Source organism: Mycteria americana, chromosome 29 (assembly GCF_035582795.1).
Source record: "Mycteria americana isolate JAX WOST 10 ecotype Jacksonville Zoo and Gardens chromosome 29, USCA_MyAme_1.0, whole genome shotgun sequence".
Classification (NCBI taxonomy): Eukaryota; Metazoa; Chordata; class Aves; order Ciconiiformes; family Ciconiidae; genus Mycteria; species Mycteria americana.
Window position 1 is genome coordinate 472,906 of NC_134393.1, and position 23,884 is coordinate 496,789.

Consider the following 23,884-nt stretch of genomic DNA (forward strand, 5'->3'; position numbering starts at 1 on the left):
GGGGGGGAAGGGAGGGTGGGGGGAGGGAGTTCCAAGTCGGCGCCGGCCGGGGGAGAAGGGGCATCACGGAGGCCTCACAGAAGCCATAAAGTCGGCGGCTGCAGCGCGAGTCTGAGAGGGGAGGAAGAGGAGGAGGCAGGGCGGGAGGAGGAGGAGGAGGAGGAGGAGGAGGAGGAGGCGGGGGCGGGGCGGGAGGAAGGGCGGCGGCGGGCGCTACGGCAGGGGGGGGCCCGTTGACGCCGGGGTGGTAGAAGGCACAGTTGTTCTCGTACCTGCAGCTGCCCTTCAGCATGAAGTGGCGACAGACGGCGCGGCTCGACATGTCTGCGTGAGAGAAAAGGGGGGGGGGGGGGGGGGGAAGGCGCGTCAGGCGCCGGCGCCCCGGCCCCACGGCGGCCCCACGGCGGCCCCACGGCGGTGGCTCTGGGAGAAAGGGGGAGAGGGAGGCGGGGGGGGGGGGGGGGGGGGCGGGGGACGCGGAGACACGCGGGGTCGGCTCCCGGCCTCGCTTTTGTTGGGGGGGGGGGGGGAAGTGGGGCAGCCGTGGGGCGGCAACGGGCCCCACGGCGAACTCCACCGGCCTGACCCTAAGAGCTGGGAGGGGGTGCGTCTATGGGGCTGGCCGCCCCGCTATGGGGCGGCGGCGGAGCCCCCCCGGCACCGGTCTAACACCGGCTTGGAGCTATGGGGCCGGCTGGGGTCTGGGGATGAGCCCCACGGCGCCCCGAGCCCCCTCCGAACGGCGGGCGTGGGGCGGCTGCGGCTATGGGGCTGGCTCCGGGCGCGGGGACGAGCCCCATAGCGCCCCGCTCCCTGCCCCACAGCCTGGCGCTGCAGCTGCCGCGGCCCCTACGGGGCTGACGCTCTATGGGGCGGCCGTGAGCCCCACGGCGCCCCGATCCCTGCCCTAGAGCTCGGCCGTGGGGCTGGGCTGGTCCCTCTACGCCGCCGTGGGGCAGCGACAGAGCCCCACGGCGCCCGAGCCCCGCCTTAGGAGCCGGGCTGGTCCCTGTGCGCCGCCGTGGGGCAGCCCCATAGATGCTGAGCTCTTCCTCGCCCCCTCCCGCCCCGGAGCTGGGGCGGCCGTGGGGCAGAGCGCCCCGGGCCCGGCCCTGCCACGCCGTGGGGTCCTGTGGGGGCGGCCGTGGGGCGGCAAGGCAGCTCCCAGCATGCCTCAGTGCTGCCCTAGGGCTGGACTACAACTCCCAGCATGCCTCGGGGCCTGCCCTAGGGCTGGACTACAACTCCCAGCATGCCTCAGTGCTGCCCTAGGGCTGGTTTTAGCTCCCAGCATGCCTCAGTGCTGCCCTAGAGCGGCACTACATCTCCCAGCATGCCTCAGGGCCCCTCCTATGGCACTCTTCACTCCCAGCATGCCTTGCTGTCCATCCTATAGCTGGTTTTAACTCCCAGCATGCCCTGCTGCCTGCCCTAGAGCTGCACTACAACTCCCAGCATGCCTCGCGGCCCGTCCTAGAGCTGCTCCTAACTCCCAGCATGCCTCGGTGCTGCCCTAGAGCGGCACTACAACTCCCAGCATGCCTCGGGGCCTGCCCCAGAGCTGCACTACAACTCCCAGCATGCCCCGCTGCCTGCCCTAGAGCTGGGTTTATCTCCCAGCATGCCCCGCTGCCCATCCTAGGCCTGGTTTAAGCTCCCTGCTGCCCACCCTATAGCTGCTCCGAACTCCCAGCATGCCTCAGGGCCCATCCTATGGCCGCTCTTCACTCCCAGCATGCCCTGCTCTCTATCCTATAGCCGGTTTTAACTCCCAGCATGCCCTGCTCCCCATTCTAGAGCTGGTTTTAACTCCCAGCATGCCTCAGTTCGGGCCTATGGCCGCTCTTAACTCCCAGCATGCCTCAGGGCCCATCCTATGGCCGCTCCTACCTCCCAGCATGCCCTGCTCTCTGTCCTATAGCCGGTTTTCACTCCCAGCATGCCGCAGGGCCAAGCCTATATCTGCTCTTCACTCCCAGCATGCCCTGCTGCCCACCTGAGAGCTGGGTTTAACTCTGCTGCCCATCCTATGGCTGCTCCTAACTCCCAGCATGCCCTGCTCTCCTCCTATAGCCGGTTTTAACTCCCAGCATGCCCTGCTGCCCATCCTATAGCTGGTTTTAACTCCCAGCATGCCTCAGGGCCAAGCCTATGGCCGCTCTTCACTCCCAGCATGCCTTGCTCTCCTCCTATAGCCAGTTTTAACTCCCAGCATGCCTTGCTGTCCATCCTATAGCCAGTTTTCACTCCCAGCATACCCTGCTCTCTCCTATGGCCGCTCTTCACTCCCAGCATGCCTTGCTCTCCTCCTATAGCCGGTTTTAACTCCCAGCATGCCTCAGGGCCAAGCCTATATCTGCTCTTAACTCCCAGCATGCCCTGCTCTCTCTCCTATAGCCGGTTTTAACTCCCAGCATGCCTTGCTGCCCATCCTATGGCCGCTCTTCACTCCCAGCATGCCCTGCTCTCTATCCTATAGCGGGTTTTCACTCCCAGCATGCCCTGCTTTCTATCCTATAGCCGGTTTTAACTCCCAGCATGCCTTGCTCTCCTCCTATAGCTGGTTTTAACTCCCAGCATGCCTCAGGGCCAAGCCTATATCTGCTCTTAACTCCCAGCATGCCCTGCTGCCCATCCTATAGCGGGTTTTCACTCCCAGCATGCCCTGCTCTCCTCCTATAGCTGGTTTTAACTCCCAGCATGCCCTGCTGCCCATCCTATAGCGGGTTTTCACTCCCAGCATGCCCTGCTCTCTCTCCTATAGCCGGTTTTAACTCCCAGCATGCCTCAGGGCCAAGCCTATATCTGCTCTTAACTCCCAGCATGCCCTGCTGCCCATCCTATAGCCGGTTTTCACTCCCAGCATGCCTCAGGGCCAAGCCTATATCTGCTCTTAACTCCCAGCATGCCCTGCTCTCTCTCCTATATCTGCTCTTAACTCCCAGCATGCCCTGCTGCCCATCCTATAGCGGGTTTTCACTCCCAGCATGCCCTGCTCTCTCTCCTATAGCTGGTTTTAACTCCCAGCATGCCTCAGGGCCAAGCCTATATCTGCTCTTAACTCCCAGCATGCCCTGCTCTCGCCTACGGCCGCTCCTGCCTCCCAGCATGCCCGGCTGCCCCGCCCGGGGGTGGGGGCTGCCCTCCCCCCCGCCCCGCCTCCCCTCCCCCCTAGAGCCCCATGGGGGGCCGCCGCCAGTCGGGGCCCCTCCCCCAGGGCCCGGGGGGCTCGAGGGGCTGGAGGGGGTGGGGGTGGGGGTGGGGAGGGGGCTCCCCCCCCCGCCAGCGGGGCAGGAAGGGCGGGGGGGGCGGGGGCGGGGAGGGGGCACCCACGGGCCCCTCCCAGCCGGGGCCGGGCCCCCCCCAGAGCCAGGCCCCTCCCCCCCCCCCGCATTTACCTCCTCCGTGGCCTCCGCCGTGGCCCCGGGGGTGGTCGCCGGGGTGGCCTCTGCCGTGATCGCCGTGGCTACCGGGGGGCCCCCCCCTGGCCGTGCCGCCGCCGCCGCCGCCGCCATTTGGGGGGCCCCCGTTGCGACCCCCCCCTCCTCCTCCTCCTCCTCCGCCGCCGCCGCCGCGGCATCGGTACGGGGGTTCGGCGCCGCTACGGCCGCGGGGGCGGTGGAAAGGGCCCCCCCCGCGCATGCCGCCGCCGCCGCCGCCGCCGCCGTGGGGGCCGCCTCGCAGGGTCCCCCCCGTTTCCGGCGTCTCCCAAAAATCGCCGCCGCCGCCGCCGCCGCCGCGTTGAGGGGGGGGCGGCCCTAAAAGCCGGGGGCCGCCGGGGATGCCCGGACCGGGGGGGAGGCCGGGTCCCCCCCCGCCTGCGCCGTGGGGGCCTGTGGGGAGAGAAAGCAACAAAGAAAGGGGGTGAGGGGGGGGGCGGGGGGCTGGGGGGGGGGCGTCCCCGCCGGCGACCCCCCGCGTCCCCCCCGCACCGCGCCGGCACTTACCGGGCATGGGCCCCCCCGGCGGGAAGTGCTGCATGGCCTTGGGGCCGGGCGCGAAGCCGTTGGCCATGGGGCCGGGGCCCAGCAAGCCGTGGGGCACTGCGGGGACACAAAAAACAGGGGGGGGGTTAATAAAGAAGGGGGGACCCCCCCGACCCCCCCACAGCCACTCCGGGGTCCCCCGAAGTCCCCGTGTCCCCAAAACACAGGGGACAGTGCCCCCCCCCCCGACGTCCCCAAGTTAAGGGGGCCTTCCCCACCCCTCCCCCCCCGGCCTCTGTGGCACCCCAGGGGGGGACAGGGTGGCCCCAAGGGTCCCCGGAGCTTGTCCCCAAATTATGGGGACACCGAGACCCCCCCCGGTGTCACCGCGGAGGACGCGGTGTCCCCAAGCGCTCGTCACAGAACTGAGGGGACACTGAGACCCCCCCCGGTGTCACCGCGGAGGACGCGGTGTCCCCAAGCGCTTGTCACAAAAGCGAGGGGACGCTGAGACCCCCCCCGGTGTCACCACGGAGGACGCGGTGTCCCCAAGCGCTCGTCACAGAACTGAGGGGACACTGAGACCCCCCCCGGTGTCACCGCGGAGGACGCGGTGTCCCCAAGCGCTCATCACAACTGAGGGGACACTGAGACCCCCCCCGTGTCACCGCGGAGGACGCGGTGTCCCCAAGCGCTTGTCACAGAACTGAGGGGACACTGAGACCCCCCCGGTGTCACCGCGGAGGACGCGGTGTCCCCAAGCGCTCGTCACAAAAGCGAGGGGACGCTGAGACCCCCCCGCTGTCCCCCTTTGGTCCCCAACTGTCCCCAGGTGTTGTCCCCAAAGCAAAGGGACCCCCAATGTCATCCCAGAAGGGGACACCGGGTGTCACCAGGTTGAGGGGACACAGGTCCCCCTCCGTGTCACCTCCCACCAGAGAGGGGACAAGTCCCCAGGCTGAGGGGACCCCAATGTCCCCCCCCCGTCCCCCCCCCATGTCCCCAAACCCAGGGGACACCCGAGTCACAGGTCCCCAAGGCGAGGGGACACCGCTATCCCCCCCCCACCGCCGTGTCACCCCCCACCACAGGGGACACGGCGCTGGCAGTGCCCAGCCCACGGGGACAGCTGGGGACACTTGTCACATGTCCCCAAGCCACAGGGACCCCCCGAAAGTGTCCCCGTGTCGCGTCCCCCCCCCCCCCCGGGATGGGGACAGGCCCTCGGCAATGGCCAGAGGACCCCAGTGTCACCCCGTGTCCCCAAGGTGAGGGACCCCCCCCAGTGTCACCGCCCCGAGCTGAGGGGACCCCCACGTCACGCCGGGGCAGGGGACGGTGTCCCCAAGCGTGTCCCCAAGCCAGGGGCACCCCAACATCCCCGTCAGGGCACGGTACGGTGTCCCCAACTGTCCCCTGGCCGTGTCCCCAAGCCACGGGCAGCCCCGTGTCCCTGATGGGGCGGGGGACAGTGTCCCCATCGTGTCCCCAAGCCTGTCCCCAAGCCAAGAGCACCCCAATGACCCTGTCAGGGCACCGCACAGTGTCCCCAAGTGTGTCCCCAAGCCAAGGGCAGCCCCGTGTCCCCACTGGGGCAGAGGACAGTGTCCCCAAGCCTGTCCCCAAGCCAAGAGCACCCCTGTGTCCCCATCAGGCCACTACCCAGTGTCCCCAACTGTGTCCCCAACTGTGTCCCCAAGCCAAGGGCAGCCCCGTGTCCCCGCTGGGGCAGGGGACAGTGTCCCCAAGCCTGTCCCCAAGCCAAGAGCACCCCCACATCCACGGCACAGTGTCCCCAAGTGTGTCCCCAAGCCTGTCCCCAAGCCAAGAGAACCCCAACGTCCCCATCAGGCCACTACCCAGTGTCCCCAACCCTGTCCCCAGCTGTGTCCCCAAGCCAAGAGCACCCCCGTGTCCTCACTGGGGCAGGGGACAGTGTCCCCAAGCCAAGAGCACCCCAACGTCCCCATCAGGCCACTGCACAGTGTCCCCAACTCTGTCCCCAACTGTGTCCCCAAGCCAAGGGCACCCCTGTGTCCCCGCTGGGGCAGGGGACAGTGTCCCCAAGCCTGTCCCCAAGCCAAGAGCACCCCGACGTCCCCATCAGGGCACCGCACAGTGTCCCCAAGTGTGTCCCCAAGCCAAGGGCAGCCCCGTGTCCCTGCTGGGGCAGGGGACAGTGTCCCCAGCTGTGTCCCCAAGCCAAGAGCACCCCCACATCCCCATCAGGGCACCGCACAGTGTCCCCAAGTGCGTCCCCAAGCCTGTCCCCAAGCCAAGAGCACCCCTGTGTCCCCGCTGGGGCAGGGGACAGTGTCCCCAAGTGTGTCCCCAAGCCAAGAGCACCCCAATGACCCTGTCAGGGCACAGGCACAGTGTCCCCAAGTGTGTCCCCAAGCCAAGGGCAGCCCCGTGTCCTCACTGGGGCAGGGGACAGTGTCCCCAACTGTGTCCCCAAGCCAAGAGCACCCCGACGTCCCCATCAGGGCACCGCGCAGTGTCCCCATTGTGTCCCCAAACCACAGGCAGCCCCATGTCCTCACTGGGGCAGGGGACAGTGTCCCCAACTGTGTCCCCAAGCCAAGAGCACCCTGACATCCCCATCAGGCCACTGCACAGTGTCCCCAACTGTGTCCCCAGCTGTGTCCCCAAGCCAAGAGCACCCCAACGTCCCCATCAGGCCACTGCACAGTGTCCCCATCGTGTCCCCAAGCCAAGGGCAGCCCCGTGTCCCTGCTGGGGCAGAGGACAGTGTCCCCAAGCCTGTCCCCAAGCCAAGAGCACCCCAACGTCCCCATCAGGCCACTGCACAGTGTCCCCAACTCTGTCCCCAGCTGTGTCCCCAAGCCAAGGGCAGCCCCGTGTCCTCACTGGGGCAGAGGACAGTGTCCCCAAGCCTGTCCCCAAGCCAAGAGCACCCCTGTGTCCCCGCTGGGGCAGGGGACAGTGTCCCCAACTGCATCCCCAAGCCAAGGGCAGCCCCGTGTCCCCGCTGGGGCAGGGGACAGTGTCCCCATCATGTCCCCAAGCCAAGAGCACCCCTGTGTCCCCGCTGGGGCAGGGGACAGTGTCCCCAAGCCTGTCCCCAAGCCAAGGGCAGCCCCACGTCCCCGCTGGGCACAGGGGACGCCGTCCCCAAGCCCAGGTGTCCCCTCGGCCTCCCCCTCCCTCCCCTCCGGGACCATCTGTCCCCGCAAGACCGGCGTCCCCGCAAGACCGGCGTCCCCGCGCGGCTGCCGGGGACGTCCCCGCCCCGCGTCCCCGCGTCCCCGCGGGCGTCCCCCGCTCACCTCCGCCGGGCCCCGGGGGCTGGGCCTGCAGGTTTCCCAGCAGGTGTTTGATTTTATCCGAATAATCCGGCTGTTTCATCAGCTCCTCCGCTTTGTGGGTGCTGGGCCCGCCCTGCGGACACCAAAAAAAAAAACCCAAAACACAAAAGGGGTGGGGGGGGGGCCAGTCAGCGACGGGGGGAGGGCAGAAATAAAAAGGGGGGAGGGGGAGAACCCCCTTCCCCTCCCCAGCGCCGCCGCCGCCCCCCCCTTTTCGCTGTCAGCCCCCCGGGGGAGGAGGAGGAGGAGGGGGCGGGGGGAGGAGGAGGAGGAGGAGGAAGAGGAGGAGGAGGAGGAGGGCGGTTACCATGATGGAGGTGAGGATCTCCTGCATGTTGATGGGGGCGGCGGGCGCTGGTCCCTGGGGGCTTTTACCGGCCCCCACGCTCCCCATCAGGTTGGCCAGCACCGGGGGGAGTTTGGCTCCGGCGCCGCCGGCGTCCGGGGAGGGGGAGGAGGAGGAGGAGGCGGCGGCGCCGGTTTCCAATCCGTCGGGATAGGCGACCTCCTCGCCGGAGCAATCCTGGGGAGGGGAGAGAGAGGGGGGTGAGGGGCGGAGGGGGAGGGCTGGGGGGTGGGGGGGTGGGGGCGTGGGAGGGGGGGCTGTGGCGGCGGGGCGCGGCGGGGCGCGGCACTTACCTCGTCCAGGGGGATCAGTTTGGGCGGCAGCGGCTCGTAGGATTCTGGATCGGGTTCGTGGGGGCTGTCGGGGACGCTGGGGGGGGGGGGGGGGGGAGGGGAGGTCAGAGGTCAGCGGATCCCTGGGATCTGGGGATCTCCGAGCTCTCCCCGGGGGGATCCGCGAGGGGGGGGTGGGGAGGCCCAACAGCTTCCCCCCACCCCCGCCCCAAGTTGAGATCCTCAAATCCTGGGTGTCCCCCGCAGCACTTTGGATCCCCAGGGATCCTGTGTCCCTCCCCCCAAAGACTCTGGATCCTCAGGGATCCTGTGTCCCACCCCCCCCCTCAAGACCTTGGATCCTCAGGGATCCTGTGTCCCTCCCCCCAAAGCCTCTGGATCCTCAGGGATCCTGTGTGCATGTGTCCCAAGACTCTGGATCCTCAGGGATCTCGTGTCCCTCCCCCAAGACTCGGGATCCTCAGGGATCCTGTGTGTGTCCCCCAAGACTTTCAATCCTCAGGGATCCTGTGTCATTCCCCCCCCCCCAAAGACTTTAGATCCTCAGGGATCCTGTGTCCCTACCCCAACACTGTGGATCCTCAGAGATCCTCTGTGCGTATGTCTCCCAGCGTTTTGGATCCTCAGGGATCTTGTGTCATTCACACACCCCACCCCACCCCCCCCCTGCAAAGACTTTCGATCCTCAGGGATACATGTCCCTCCCCCAACACTTTGGATCCTCAGGGATCCTGTGTCATCCCCCATGCCCTGTAAAGACTTTGGATCCTCAGGGATCCTGTGTCATGCCCCCCCATAAAGACTTTCGATCCTCAGGGATCCATGTCCCTCCCCCAACACTGTGGATCCTCAAGGATCCTCTGTGTGTGTCCCCCAAGACCGTGGATCCTCAAGGATCCTGTGTCATTCCCCTCCGCCCCGTTCCCCTCCGCCCCGTAAAGACTCTGGATCCTCAGGGATCCTGTGCCATCCCCCACCCCCACCCCCCATAAAGACTTTCGATCCTCAGGGATCCTCTGTGTGTGTCCCCCAAGACCTGGGATCCTGTGTCCCTACCCCAAAGACTCTGGATCCTCAGGGATCCTGTGTCCCTCCCCCAGCACTCTGGATCCTCAGGGATCCTGTGTGTGTGTCCCCAAAGACTCTGGATCCTCAGGGATCCTGTGTCATCCCTCCCACCCCATAAAGACTTTCAATCCTCAGGGATCCTGTGTCCCTCCCCCAACACTGTGGATCCCCAGGGATCCTGTGTGCGTGTGTCCCAAGACTTTGGATCCTCAGGGATCCTGTGTGTGTCCCCCTGTCCCCCAAGACCTTGGATCCTCAGGGATCCGCATCCCTCCCCCAACACTGTGGATCCTCAGGGATCCTGTGTCCCTCCCCCCAAAGACTTTGGATCCTCAGGGATCCTGTGTGTGTGTGACCCCCCTACTTGGGATCCTCAGGGATCCCGTGGCCCTCCCCCAAAGACTTTGGATCCTCAGGGATCCTGTGTCTCCCTCCCCTAAGACTCTGGATCCTCAGGGATCCCACAGGCTCCAGAAGGCTCCTCCAGGCACCAGATCCTTGGGGATCCTGGGAGATCTAGGCCCCAGCAATCTGCACCCCCCACCCGACTTTGGATCCGTGGGGAGCTGGGTCCTGAAAACCTCCCCTTTGGCTCTGGATCCTCACAGATCCCTGGGGATCCAGGCCCCCACAACCCTCCCCCCTGCCCCCGCATTAGATCCTCACAGATCCCAAGGGATCTGGGCCCGGAAAACCTCTCCCCTCCCCTGGCTCTGGATTCCTGGGGATCTGGGCCCCGAAAACCTCCCCCTGGGCTCAGGACCCTCAGAGATCCCACAGGATCTGGGCCCCGAAAACCTCCCCTGAAAGGCTCTAGATCCTCAGGGATCCCGGAAGACTTGGGGCCCAGAGATTGGTTCCCCCTTGCAGACCCCCAAAGCTCCCAGAGGATCTGGGCTCCAGCAACCTCCCCCGGGCACTAGATCCACAGAGATCCCAGGGGATCCAGACTCTGGCACACTCTCCGCCCAGCCCCTGGATCCCTATAGATCCTCGCACCGGGGGCAATCGAGCCTCTGACCCCGCTGATCCGGGGGGGACCGGGGCTCCCACGACCCCCCTGTGAGGTTGCGCAGCTCCTGCCCGGCCTCCAGCGGCAGATCCGCAGGGATCCCGGGGACAGCCGGCTCCAGATCCCAAGGGATCCCAGGGATCTGAGCTGCAGGCACATCCCCCAGCCCCGGGCGCAAGGATCCCCGAGGCCGCACCACGAAGATGCCTCGCGCGTGCCCCGTCTCCAGGAATCCCCTGGCTCCGCTGAGCGGATCCAGAGGATCTGGGCTCCCCCCTAGGCTCCGGATCCTCGGGGATCCGGGGTGATCCCAGCTCCACGGCCCTCCCACGCGCCATCTCCACCCAGCACACCTCCGCGGATCCTCACCGCCGGGGAGGATCAACTCCATCGATCCTGGGGAGGGGGATCAGGGCGCCGGGGATCCCCCCCCCCCCCCAACAAGGGATCCCCTGGGGCGATCCGCTTCCCCAGCGGATCGAAAGGGGAGGGCGGCTCTAGCACCTCCTCGCAAGGAGAAGGGGAACGCACGGCTCCGAGTCCGCTATCGAGAACCGCCCCTTCCCTGGGCCCAGAGGAGATCCCGAGGGATCGACTCACCTCTCCTTGGACAGAAAGATCTCCTGCAAGATCCCTTTCTCCCTCTCGGCCTGCGTGAAGCGTTCCCGGCTGCCGCTGCCCGGCACCACGAGGGGAGCGGGGAGATCGAGGAGCTTGGGATAAACCCAGGGCACCTTCTCCTCCATGGCGTCGTGGCTGAGGCGGCGGGCCGTCTCGAACGCCTGGCGATCCATCAGCATCTCCCGCTTGGCCGCTTCCCCAAAATCTTTGATCTTGTTGACGTTAACTGCCGGGAAGGGGAGGCCGGCGTCACCGCCGAAAGCTCGGGGACGCCGAGGACGCGCGCGCACGCACGCGCGCGGCGGGGGAAGGGACGGGGCTCACCTCGTTCGGTCTCGTCCAGTTCGAAGTAGAAGTATTCGCGGAGTTTGCTCTCCTCCGGCCAACTCACCGTTTTCTTTTTCCGCCCTTTTTTGGTGAGCTGGCCGCTTTCCGCCGCGTTTTCGGCCGTTTTGGCGTCGCCGCTCGTCTCCGCCGAACCTACGGGAGGATCCCGGAGGGGCTCAGCACCCGTATTAACCCCCCCCCCCCACCCCCCGCGGGTTTTCCCCTCTCCTTTTTTTATCCCATTTACCCGTCTCCATGGGTTCCGGCACTTCCACGGCCGGCACCGGCGTGCCGGGTCGATCCGTCTCCATCGGCTCCGACGCGGCGGTGGGCTCCGGGGAGGAGGGTTTGGCGGAGCTGGCTTCGGGAGCCGGCTTCCCCTCGAAGGGGCTGGGCTGGGGGAGGGGGAAGAGGTTATTATTTTTTTTGGGGGGGACACAACACCCCGATATGCGGGGAAGGGACCCCGCTCCCCGGGGAGACTCCTCACCTTGGCGGCGGTGGGGGACAGCACCTTCTTCTTCTTCTTGATCTTGATGCCGGGGATGGGAGCGGAGTTGAGGGCGTCGAGGAAGCCCAGGCCTTCCATGGCTGCGGGAAGGAGGGCAGGCGTCACCCAAAGGCCCCCCCGCCTTCACCCCCACCCCAAAAAAAAAAAGGCACCCAAAAGCTAGCCGGGTGTCCCCAAAAAAGGCACCCCATCGTCCTGCAACAATTGCGTCCCCAAAAGGGAACTCAGTGTCCGCTCAAAAGGCACCCAAGGGGTCCCTAAAACGGCACCCAAAAGTGGCCCAAAAAAGGGACCCCACTGTCCTCAAAGTCCCCCCCAAATAAGCAAAGTGTCCCCAAAAAGGCACCCAAGTGTCCCCAAAAAAGGCACCCAAGTGTCCCCCAATAAGGCACCCCAAAGTACCCCCAAAATGGCACCCCAAAGTACCCCCAAAACGGTACCCAAAGTGTCCCCCCAAAGGCACCCAAGGTGTCCCCAAAAATGCATCCAAGGGATCCCTAAAACAGCACCCAAAAGTGGCCCAAAAAAGGGACCCCACTGTCCTCAAAGTCCCCCCCAAATAAGCAAAGTGTCCCCCAAAAAGGCACCCACGGTGTCCCCAAAAAGGCACCCCTAAGTCCCCCCCAAAATGCACCCAGTTGTCCCCCAAACGGCACCCAAAGTGTCCCCCAAAAGGCACCCAAGGTGTCCCCAAAAATGCATCCAAGGGATCCCTAAAACAGCACCCAAAAGTGGCCCAAAAAAGGGACCCCACTCTCCTCAAAAAGGCACCCAAAGTGTCCCCCAAAAGTCCCCCCCAAAGGCACCCAAGTGTCCCCCAAAAAGGCACCCAAGTGTCCCCCAAAAGTCCCCCCCAAAAAGCAAAGTGTCCCCCAAAAAGGCACCCAAGTGTCCCCCAAAAAGGCACCCAAAGCATCCCCCCAAAAATGCACCCAGCTGTCCCCAAAACAGCACCCAAAGTGTCCCCCAAAAGGCACCCAAGGTGTCCCTAGAACAGCACCCAAAGAGTCCCCCTCAAACTGTCCCCAAGTGCCACCCAAAGCATCCCCCAAAAAAGGCACCCAGGTGTCCCCAAAGGCACCCAAAGTGTCCCCAAAAAAGGCACCCGAAGTGTCCCCAAAATACATCCATGTCCCCCCAAAAAGGCACCCAATTGTCCCCAAGACACCCAGAGCGTCCCCAAAAAAGGCACCTGAAGCGTCCCCAAAGAAGGCACCAAAAATGTCCCCCAAAAAAGGCAAAGTGTCCCCCAAAAAAGGCACCCGTGTCCCCAAAACAGCACCTAAACTGTCCCCAAAAAGGCACCCAAATGTCCCCAAAATGGCACCAAAGTGTCCCCAAAATGGCACCCAAAGTGTCCCCAAAAAAGGCACCCAGTGTCACCCCAAAAAGGGACCCAGTGTCCCCAAAACAGCACCTAAATTGTCCCCAAAAAGGCACCCGAAGTGTCCCCCCCAAAAGGCACCCCAAATGTCCCCAAAATGGCACCAAAGTGTCCCCAAAATGGCATCCAATTGTCCCCAAAATGGCACCCAATTGTCCCCCAAAAGGCACCCAGTGTCGCCCCAAAAAAGGCACCCAAAGTGTCCCCAAAAATACATCCAAAGTGTCCCCAAAAAAGCACCCAAAGTGTCCCCAAAAAAGGCACCCAAAGTGTCCCTAAAGACACCCAAAGTGTCCCCGAAAAAGGCACCCAAAGTGTCCCCAAAAAGCACCCAAAACTGCCCCAAAAAGCACCCAAAACTGCCCCAAAAAGGCACCCAGGTGTCCCTAAAGAGCACCCAGTGTCTCCCAACAACTGTCCCCAAAATGGCACCCAGGTCCCCCAAAAAAGGCACCCAAAGTGTCCCCAAAATGGCACCAAAAGTGTCCCCCAAACAGCACCCAAAGTGTCCCCCAAAACAGCACCCAACTGTCCCCAAAACAGCACCCAAAGTGCCCCCCAAAACAGCACCCAATTGTCCCCCAAACAGCACCCAAAGTGTCCCCCCAAAAAGGCACCCAGAGGGGCACCCCAACAGCACCCAAAGTGTATCCAAAACAGCACCCAGGGTCCCCCCAAAAAAGGCAGAGCCCCCCAAAAATGCAGCCAATTGTCCCCAAAAGGCACCCACGTGTCCCCAAAAAAGGCACCCAGAAGGTCCCCAAAAAGGCACCCAAGGGTCCCCCCAAAGAGCACCCAAAGTGTATCCAAAATGGCACCCAAAGTGTCCCCAAAAAAAGGCAGTGTCCCCAAAACGGCACCCAAAAAGTCCCCCAAACAGCACCCAGGTGTCCCCAAAATGGCACCCAAGTGTCCTCAAACAGCACCCGGGTGTCCCCAAACAGCACCCAAAGCATCCCCAAAATGGGACCCAAAGTGTCCCCCAAAGAGTGCCTGGGTGTCCCCAAAGAGCACCCAAAGTGTCCCCAAACGGCACCCAGGTGTCCCCAGATGGCACCCAAAGCGTGCCTAAAATGGCACCCAAAGTGTCCCCAAACAGCACCCAAAGTGTCCCCAAACGGCACCCAGGTGTCCCCAGATGGCACCTAAGGGTCCCCAGATGGCACCCAAAGCGTGCCTAAAATAGCACCCAAAGTGTCCCCAAACAGCACCCAAGTGTCCCCAAACGGCACCCAAAGCGTGCCTAAAATGACACCCAAGTGTCCCCAAACGGCACCTAAGGGTCCCCAAACGGCACCCAAAGTGTCCCCAAAGAGCACCCAAGGGTCCCCAGATGGCACCCAAAGCGTGCCTAAAATGGCACCAAAAGTGTCCCCAAAGAGCACCCAGGGGTCCCCAAACGGCACCCAAAGCGTGCCTAAAATGGCACCCAAAGTGTCCCCAGAGAGCACCCAGGTATCCCCAAGTGGCACCCAAGGTCCCCAAACGGCACCCAAAGCGTGCCTAAAATGGCACCCAAAGCGTCCCCAAACAGCACTCAGGTGTCCCCAGAGAGCACCCAGGTGTCCCCAAATGGCACCCAAGGTCCCCAAACGGCACCCAGGGGTCCCCAGACAGCACCCAGGGGTCCCCAAATGGCACCCAACATCCCCAAACGGCACCCAAGTGTCCCCAAACAGCACCCAGGGGTCCCCAGATGGCACCCAAAGCGTGCCTAAAACGGCACCCAAAGTGTCCCCAAACGGCACCCAGGTGTTCCCAAACAGCACCCAGGGGTCCCCAAACGGCACCCAGGTGTCCCCAGATGGCACCTAAGGGTCCCCAGATGGCACCCAAAGCGTGCCTAAAATGGCACCCAAAGTGTCCCCAAACAGCACCCAGGTGTCCCCAAACGGCACCCAGGTGTCCCCAGATGGCACCCAAAGCGTGCCTAAAATGGCACCCAAAGTGTCCCCAAACAGCACCCAAGTGTCCCCAAACAGCACCCAGGTGTCCCCAAACAGCACCCAGGTGTTCCCAAACGGCACCCAAGGTCCCCAAACGGCACCCAGGGGTCCCCAGACAGCACCCAGGGGTCCCCACTCACGCTGGGGGGGGATGATCTTGACTTTGATCTCCTTGGTGGCGTTGGGCGCCGTGTTCAGGGGTTTGTATTTCTTCTCGGCGGGAGGAACGTCCCCGGGAAGGGAGGAGAGGCTGCGGGAGGGGGAGAGCGGCTCAGGCCCCGCCAGGGACCCCAAAACAGCCCCCGACCCCCCAAAACAGCCCCCGGCCCCCCAAAAGCGGGGCAGAGTTGCCCAAAAATGGCCCCGAGCCCCCCCAAAAACAGCCCCGCGGCCCTCAAAAGCGGCCCCGAGCTCCTCAAAAATGGCGCCGAGCTCCTCAAAAACGGCGCCAAGGAAGGCAAAAGCAGCCCCGAGCCCCCCAAAAAAGGGTCAGAGTTCCTCAAATATGGCTCCAAGGCCCCCCAAAACAGTGCCAAGCCCCCAAAAGCAGCCCCGAGCCCCCCAAAAAAAGGGGTCAGAGTTCCCCAAATATAGCTCCAAGCCTCTCAAGAGCGGCTCCGAGGCCCTCAAAACAGCGCTGAGCCCCCCAAAAGCAGCCCTGAGCCCCCCAAAAAAGGGTCAGAGTTGCCCAAAAATGGCCCCAAGTTCCCCAAAAATGGCCTCGAGCCCCCCAAAAGCAGCCCCGAGGACTCAAAAACAGACCCGAGCCCGGCCAAAAAGGGTCAGAGTTCTGCAAAAATGGCCCCAAGTTCCCCAAAAATGGTCCCAAGCCCCCCAAAAAAGGTGCCGGGGCCCTCAAAAGCGGCCCCAAGCCCCCCAAAAGTGGGTTAGTGTTGCCCAAAAATGGCCCCAAGACCCCTGAAAATGGCCCCGAGGCCCCCAAAAACGGCCCTGAGACCCACAAAAACAGCCCCGAGGCCCTCAAAAGCAGCCCCCAGCCCCCCAAAAGCAGCTGAGCCCCCCAAAAAAGGGTCAGAGTTGCCCAAATATGGCCCCAAGTTCCCCAAAAATGGCCCCGAGGCCCTCAAAAGTGGCCCCGAGGCCCCCAAAACAGCCCTGAGCCCCCAAAAACAGATCAGAGTTGCCCAAAAATGGCCCTGAGCTCCCCAAAAGCAGCCCCCAGCCCCCCAAAAATGGCCCCAAGGCACCCAAAAGCAGCCCCCAGCCCCCCAAAAGCAGCCCCCAACTCACTTCTGCCTCTTTATGGGCATCGGTTTCAGGCTGTATTTATCAACGGTCGAAGACGAATTCATTTTCTTCACGGGCACTAACGAAGGCGTCTCCATTTCCAGCCCTGGTTCGGGGGCGGGGGGGGGGGAACATCGTTAGTACGTCCCCTCGCAGCATCCCCCGAGCCACCGCAGCCCCTCCAAATTGCCTAAAAAACCCCAAAGCAGCCCCAAAATCCGCGGGACGGAGGGGGGAATTACCGGTGGAGCGGAATTTGGCGTGGCTGGGAGCGGTGGTGCGCAGGGATTTGGGTTTCTCCCGCTTCTTCTCCAGCATCTCCTCGGTTTTAGCCTCGGTTTTGGCTTCTTGGGGTTTCTCTTGGACGGGCGTTTTGCTTTTATTTTCCTCTTTTCGCTTCTTTTTATCCCGTTCTGGGAGGGAAAAAGGTGGGAAAAGGGTGAGACGCTGGTGGGGGATTGAGACGGGGGGGAGAAAAGGGGGCGCGGGGCGGGGGGCTCACCGGTCGGCTGGGTGCTGCTCTGGGAGCGGATGACACCCATCCAGTCGCTGACGAGGATGGAGGCGAGGCGGCGCAGCTCTGCGGGAGATAAAGGGGTTAAGGGGGGATTTTTGGGGGGAATTCAGGGGGTTTTGGGGAGTCTGAGGGGGTTTTGGGGGGGTGCTCACCTTCATCGTCGCTTGATTTGCTGAGCTGCTTCACCAGCTTGGCTGTGTTGTTCTGGAAAAGATGGGAGACGTGGGGTGAGCGGCAGCGTGGGGGGGGGGACGACAAAAGGCACCCTGGGGGGGACAAAAGTCACTTTGGGGGAACAAAAGTCACCTGGGAGGACCCAAAAGCCACCCTGAGGGGACAAAAGTCACCTGGGGGGGGGTTGCAAAAGCCATCCCAGGGGACATAAAAGCCACCCGGGGGGGGGGGGGTGGGGGGGGGGACGGGGACAGGACGGGGGGACGGACACGGGACGGGACGGGGGACGGACACCAAAAGCCACTCAGGGGACCCAAAAACCACCCTGAGGGGGACAGAAGTGACCTGGACGGACACAAAAGCCATCCCGGGGGGGACCAAAAACCACTCAGGGGACCCAAAAACCACCCTGAGGGGACAAAAGTCACCTGGGGGGATGCAAAAGCCACCCTAGGGGAGACAAAAACCACTCAGGGGAGCCAAAAGCCACCCTGAGGGGACCAAAGTCACCCAGGGGGGACACAAAAGCCACCCTGAGGGGACAAAAGCCACCCAGGGGGGACTAAAAGCCACCCTCGGAGACAAAAAACAGTCAGGGAACCCAACAGCCACCCTGAGGGGACAAAAGTCACCCAGGGGGACACTAAAGCCACCCTTAGGGGGAACCAAAAGCCACCCTGGGAGACAAAAACCACCCTGAGGGGACAAAAGTCACCTGGGGGGGGACACAAAAGCCACCCTAGGGGAGACAAAAACCACTCAGGGGACCCAAAAACCACCCTGAGGGGACAAAAGCCACCCCAGGGGAGGCAAAAGGCACCCCGAGGGCACAAAAAAGCCACCCCAGGGGACCCAAAAGCCACCATGAGAGGACAAAAGTCACCTGGGGGGACACAAAAGCCACCTCGGGGAGACAAAACCCACTCAGGGGACCCAAAAGCCACCCTGGGGGGACCAAAGCCACCCAGGGGGGACGCAAAAGCCACCCCAGGGGGATGCAAAAGGCTCCCTGAGGGGACCAAAGTCACCCGGGGGGACACAAAAGCCACCCCAGGGGACATAAAAGCCACCCTTGGGGGGACCAAAAGCCACCCCGGGAGACAAAACCCACTCAGGGGACACAAAAGCCACCCTGAGGGGACCAAAGTCACCTGGGGGGACACAAAAGCCACCCCTGGGGAGACAAAAACCACTCAGGGGACCCAAAAGCCACCCTGATGGGACCCAAAAGCCACCCAGGGGGATGCAAAAGCCACCCCAAGGGACCCAAAAGCCACCATGAGGGGACAAAAGTCACCTGGGGGGGACACAAAAGCCACCTCGGGGAGACAAAAACCACTCAGGGGACCCAAAAGCCACCCTGAGGGGACCAAAGCCACCCAGTGGGATGCAAAAGGTACCCTGAGGGGACAAAAGTCACCTGGGGGGACACAAAAGCCACCCTGGGGAGACAAAAACCACTCAGGGGACCCAAAAGCCACCCTGAGGGGACGCAAAAGCCACCCGTGGGGAAGCAAAAGGCACCCTGAGGGGACGAAAGTCACCTGGGGGGACACAAAAGCCACCCCAGGGGTCATAAAAGCCACCCTTGGGGGGACCAAAAGCCACCCCGGGAGACAAAACCCACTCAGGGGACCCAAAAGCCACCCTGAGGGGACCAAAGTCACCTGGGGGGACACAAAAGCCACCCTTGGGGAGACAAAAACCACTCAGGGGACCCAAAAGCCACCCTGAGGGACCCAAAAGCCACCCAGGGGGATGCAAAAGGCACCCCGAGGGGACAAAAGTCACCTGGGGGGACACAAAAGCCACTTGGGGGGGGGATCAAAAGCCACCCAGGGAGACAAAAAGCACCCTGAGGAGACAAAAGTCACCTGGGGGGGGACGCAAAAGCCACCCTAGGAGAGACAAAAACCACTCAGGGGACCCAAAAGCCACCCCAGGGAGGACAAAAGTCACCGGGGGGGGGGACACGGAGGCCACCCCAACCTGTTTGAGGTGGTCGACGGTGAGGGGTAGGTGCTGCAGGGTGAGGAGGATCTGCTGCAGGAAGGGGACGTTGTTGGAGGCTTTGGAACTGGTGAGCCAGGTGTTGAGCAGTTTGTAACCCCCGATGCGGATAAATCTAAAGGGAAAAAGAGGGAAAAATCCCTCAGGATCCGGGCAGGATGGGGTGAAACCCCCCCCCCCCCCCCCCCCAAAATCCTGCTCTCGCCTGGAGCCCCCCGATCCTCCCCCCCCTCCCCGCTTCGCCGTTCTTACTTCGCCAGGATGTCCTGCGCCCGCGTCTGCAGCAAGATGTTCAGGTAGATGCAGCGACTCACCATCTTCTGCGAGTCCTTCATTAAGCTGGTTAACGAGAAACGAGGCGTCAGGACCCCCCCACACACGCACGTCACGGTGACATCGGGGGGACAGGGGACGTTTTGGGGACTCACTTGAAGATTTTGCTGATGCCTTCCGTGCTCTTGACCTCGCCATCGCGGCCCAGGAAGCAGTCCAAGCCCTTGAGGAGCTCCTTGGGGTCGATGGGGCCTGAGCCCATGGCAGAAAAGCCCTGGGGGGGGAGGGGAAAAAAGGAAGAGGGGGGGGTTAGGACAGCGGTGACAACCCCGTGTGTCCCCCCCCAGGCTCTGTGTCCCCCCCCAAGCCCTGTCCCCCCACCCCCACCCCGTGATTTTCGTCCCCTTTGAGAAGGTGACAATGACAAATCCATCCTCGGAAATGTTCTTGACCCCCAAAAGGGGGAAATCGCCCCCAAAATACGGCGCTCACAACCTGAGGGGGGGGGACACACACACGGGGGGGGGTGGCACCCCCCCACTGAGGTGACACGGCGGTGACAAAGTGGCCCCTGCTTGTGGTTTTAATCGGCGCTGTCACCCCAGGGGACGGGGACGGCGGGTTCGGGTCACGCCGGGGGGCAGAGCCCCCCCTGCCCAGAGCAGGGTGAGGGTCGGGGGGGGTGTCACAGCACCCCCATTTTTAACCACACCTGCCCCCCCCCCAGTTTTACCCCAAAGATTAATTAACGAGTCGGCGCTTAACGAGGCGCAGAGGCCGAGGTGACGAACGCAAGGACGGCGGCGCAAGGGAGAGGGGGGACAGCGGTGACGGCGCAAAATTTGGGGGGTGTTGCCACACCCCCCCTCCATCCGGGGCGCAATTAAATCCGACGGCTAACGAATTAAACATTAATTAGCAGGTTAACAATTAGGGCCAGCGCCCCACTAACGACGCGGTGCCCATCACGTCCCTGACCCAGATCCAGCCTGGCCCACCGAGGGGCAATTTCATCCTCCTGACGTCAACCAGCTTCTTAATTATCGCTAATTAAAAGCTTCTCCGGCTTAATTACGCCCCAGCTTTGCTAACGAAGGCGGAAAGGCGGTGGCTGCGAGGAGCTGGGCTGCTTTTTTGGGGGGGGGTGTGGTGCGAAAACACCCCCAAAACGCCGCCAATTTAGAGGGGAGGGGTGAAAAACACCCCAAAATACCAATATTTGGGGGAGGGTGTGGCACCCAGCCGCCATTTTCTCTTCGTGGTGAAGACTTAACGAGCCGGGACTTCGTTAAGTCTCGCCCCTCTCCCAGGTTAATTAAAGGATACAGGCGGCCAGCCCCCCCCTCCTTCTTGGGGGGGGATTTTTTTTTTTGGGGGGGGGGGGTCAGCGAGCCAGGCACGAGCCACCCCTCTGCAAAGACACAAGAGCAAGTTAATTCGAGCGCAAAACCCCCCCAAATATTCCACCCCCCCCCCAAAAAAAATACACTTAAGGGGGGGGGAGACTACTTATTTTAACCCCAAATTGGGGTTTTTTAAGCACAAAAGTCCTTTGTAACCTTTGACCCCCCCTTGGCCTAGTGGCTGATGGGGTGGGGGGGGGCAGGACATGGGGTGTGTCCCCCCCCCTTGGTGCTGAGGCCACCACCCTGGTCCTGGTTTGGGGAGGGGGGGGCTTTGTGCCCTCCCCCTCCCCCCCCCAAAAAGAATTTGGGGGTTTACCCCCCCATTTTGGGGTCGCCCCTCTCTGTTTTGGGGGGGGTCACATAGAAACAAACACCGACCCGACAGCTCCCGGCACCCCCCCGTCGGGGTGAAGCCGCTTCGATACCACCGAGGGGGTTAAAGGGGTACGGGGGGGGGACCCCAAAAAGCACCAAGCCCCCCCCCCCCTCAAGGGGGTAAATCACCTCTTAGAGGGGGTGGGGGGCAAATCCCACCCCACCCCAAAATTAAGGGGGGGGCTTAGCCTGGTCCGGCCCTGCCAGCAACCAGCCGCAGGAAGGCCTGACCCCCCCCCCCGCCACCACCGCGTTTTGACGCCATTTTTGCTCATTTTTTCCCCAAAAAAGCAGCTTTTTGGGGAGCCTGCACCCCGGTTTTGGCGGGGGAGGACAAAGGGGGGGGATCACGCGGACCCTGAAACCACAGGTGAAGGTGGGGGGCTGCCTGCTGTGGCCCCCCCCACCCCACACCCCCCCAAGGGAAATGCTACCACTGGGAAGAAAAAGGCTCTCCCCCCGCGCACGGCGGGCTTAATTTGGGGCGAAATTAATAAAAAAAGTCAGCATTTGATCAACAAAATGGATTTTTTTTTTTCCCCAAATTTCTCTGCTTTTAACCAAAATCCTTCCCGTTTGGGTGTCGAGTGTTTAGCCAGGGAAGGGAAGGGGGGGGGGGGGGGGTGGGTGGAAAAAAAAAACCCCAGCTCCCGACCCAGCGCAGCATCCGCATGCACCGGGAAGACGGATGGTAAAGCCAAAAAAAAAACACCCCACCCCCCCCCACCCCCCCAAAAAAAAAGGGAGATTTGGGTTTTTTTTTTTTTTAATTAAAAAAAAAAAAACTAGATAAAAATGAAGGTTGTGAAATGTAATTAAGACCAGAAAGGTTTTTTTGCTTACCCGGCGGGTTGCGGTTGTTCCCCTCCCTTTTGCTGAAGTAAAACCAAGTTCCCTTCGCTTCCTAAAGCCTGCACCGCACACAGCACCTCCGCGCTGCCAAAACGGGGCAAATTCATTGCAAACGGGGGAAAAAAATAAATTTGAGCACTTTCAGGGTGCGCGCCCCCCCCCAAAAAAGTCTTTTTTTGGGGGGGTTTTGTGGGTTTTTTTTTTTTTTGGGGGGGTGAAGCCCAGTGATAGCATTTCCCTGTCACGATAAATTCAAGGTTATAAGTTGCTTGAGGCCGCTGGTTTTTCCCTCCCCACGTACACCCCCCCCCCTGCCCCCCCCCCTCCAAAACCACCCCCCCCAAACCCACCGGGGGAGGGGGGGGGGTGTTCCCCAAAAAAAAAAGGAGGGAAAGGGGAAAGGGAAAAGAGGGTTTTTAAAAAAAAACATCTTGTTTTCGGGGAGGAAAAAGGGGATTTTTGGCACAACCTACAAAAGAAGCAGCGGCCCGCAGGGTCCTACTCTGTACGGCACCGGGATCCTGCGGACGAAAGCCGGAGGGGGGGTACGGTTAGAGTGGGATTTTGGGGGGGGGGGGTCAGGATAAATTGAGGGGGGGGGATAAGGATGGGGAAAATATGGGGGGGCCCCCAGGCAGCGGCGCGGTGGGAGGGGTTTGCCGGGAGCCGGTTGCATCAGCCGCGGCCAACGGCGAGGCCCAGGCGCCATTTTAGAAGCCGAAAAAATAAAAACCAAAATGGGGGGGGTTTGGGAGGGGTGGGGGGGGGGGGATACACACATAAATATAAATATAACGACCCCCTCCCTCCCCCCCCCCCAAAATCCCGCCGCCGCCCCCGCCACCGCGCGACACCTACGCCAATTAAAATTAGAACGATTAAATCCGCGTGGATTAAAGGGTTTGGGGACCCCCCCCCTCCCCTTTTTCTCCTCCGAATGCAAACGGGGTGTCCCCCCCCCCCATCCCGAGGGGGGGCCCAACCTGTAACGAAATAAATATCTATAAAAAGATTAAAAAAAAAAGGGGGGGGGGGGGAGAGAAGAAAAACGAGTAAAAAAATAATAAGACAAAGAGCGGGCAAGCGGCCGCGCCATCTTGGCCCCGAAGCTCCCGAGTCGGGTTTATTTTGGGGGGGGGGGTATTTTGGGGGGTTTTTTTAAAGCCAACCCTCTATTTTTTTTTTTTTGCTCGAAAAAAAGCAAGTTTTGGGGTAAAGCTAAGCCTGCCTAGCAATCTTTATTGCTAGATTGCACCCCCCCCCTTAACCACCCTCCCCAAACCTCCTTCCTTCCTTCCCCCCCCCACCCCCAGCATTTTCTCTGCGCAAAAAACAATCCTAAAATGGCACCTAAAAAATAAAAATATAAAAGAAATCATTGTTTAACATTGAATTCGCAAAACTAAACCGCCCCCCCCCCCCCCCCAGCCGCCGCCGCCCCCCCGATCCGATGCCTTTTAACAGCCGCCCCGCAATCTTTATGTACAGATTGCTCGCTCGGGTCCCCAATTTCCGTCTCCCCCGCAAAAAACCAAGCGATTTTGGGGTGATTTTCACCACTTTTTGGGGTTGCTTTGCCCTTTTGCTTTTTGCGTGGGAGCTCATGAACCCTCCGCCACCGGCTCCCACGGCTTTTGGACCAAAATACCCCCAAATTTTACGGTTTAACCACCTTTTAGCAAAGCCTACGTCCTCCTCAAGCACACGGTTGGGGCTCTTCCTCCCATTATTTTTTTTCTCTTTGGTACAAATAAAGCTGGGTTTTTTTTTTGGGGGGGTTGGTTTTTTTTTTTTTTAAAGGGGGGGGGAATTCAGCTGGTTGAAAATTCAACACTTACTATCCAATTATTTTTCTCGCCGACGGCGCTTCAAGGTTTGGATTTTGGCATTGGTGGTGTTAATCAGAGGAAAAAAAGAATTGCTTTGGGTTTGGTCATGGCTTTCAAAAAAAATGCAGCAACTTTTTTGTTTGTTTTGTTTGTTTTTCGGCTTGAGAAGGGTTATTTGGGAAGGGGGGAGTTGTTCGTCTTGGGGTTGGGTTTTTTTTTTTTTTTTTTCTCTCTGGGAAAGGGGGGGTTTTGGTCGAGCCTAAAGGATGGCAAAAATTTCCAAAAAAAAAAAAACCAAAAACACACAAAAAAAACCCCAAAACCACAAAAAACCGAAAAAAAAAGTTGCTGGGCTTCCAAAAAAAAACCAAAAAAACCAAAAACAGAAAAAACACAAAAAAAAAGGATTTGGGGGGGATTTTTTGCCTTTGTTTTTA

The 23,884-nt window shown here is 61.7% G+C and overlaps 1 protein-coding gene and 1 long non-coding RNA gene across 2 annotated transcripts; both read right to left on the reverse strand.

Moving 5' to 3' along the window:
• Window positions 1-37: 37 nt before the first annotated feature.
• On the reverse strand, window positions 38-23,444 carry PPP1R10 (protein phosphatase 1 regulatory subunit 10; the record flags this gene model as incomplete). Its single annotated transcript, XM_075526023.1, has 19 exons — window positions 23,291-23,444; window positions 19,141-19,259; window positions 18,965-19,051; window positions 18,692-18,827; window positions 16,681-16,732; window positions 16,514-16,591; window positions 16,254-16,424; window positions 16,015-16,117; window positions 14,904-15,013; window positions 11,413-11,513; window positions 11,170-11,317; window positions 10,920-11,075; window positions 10,575-10,821; window positions 7,895-7,970; window positions 7,563-7,778; window positions 7,217-7,328; window positions 3,948-4,043; window positions 3,399-3,833; window positions 38-324 (listed from the first exon to the last, which is right to left on the reverse strand). Coding segments are annotated over exons 2-19 (2,718 nt in total), but the record flags the coding sequence as incomplete, so codon positions are not given.
• On the reverse strand, window positions 472-1,651 carry LOC142421365 (uncharacterized). Its single transcript, XR_012778872.1, has 3 exons — window positions 1,568-1,651; window positions 1,408-1,485; window positions 472-1,202 (listed from the first exon to the last, which is right to left on the reverse strand). It is a non-coding gene; the product is annotated as an uncharacterized LOC142421365 (long non-coding RNA).
• Window positions 23,445-23,884: the final 440 nt, after the last annotated feature.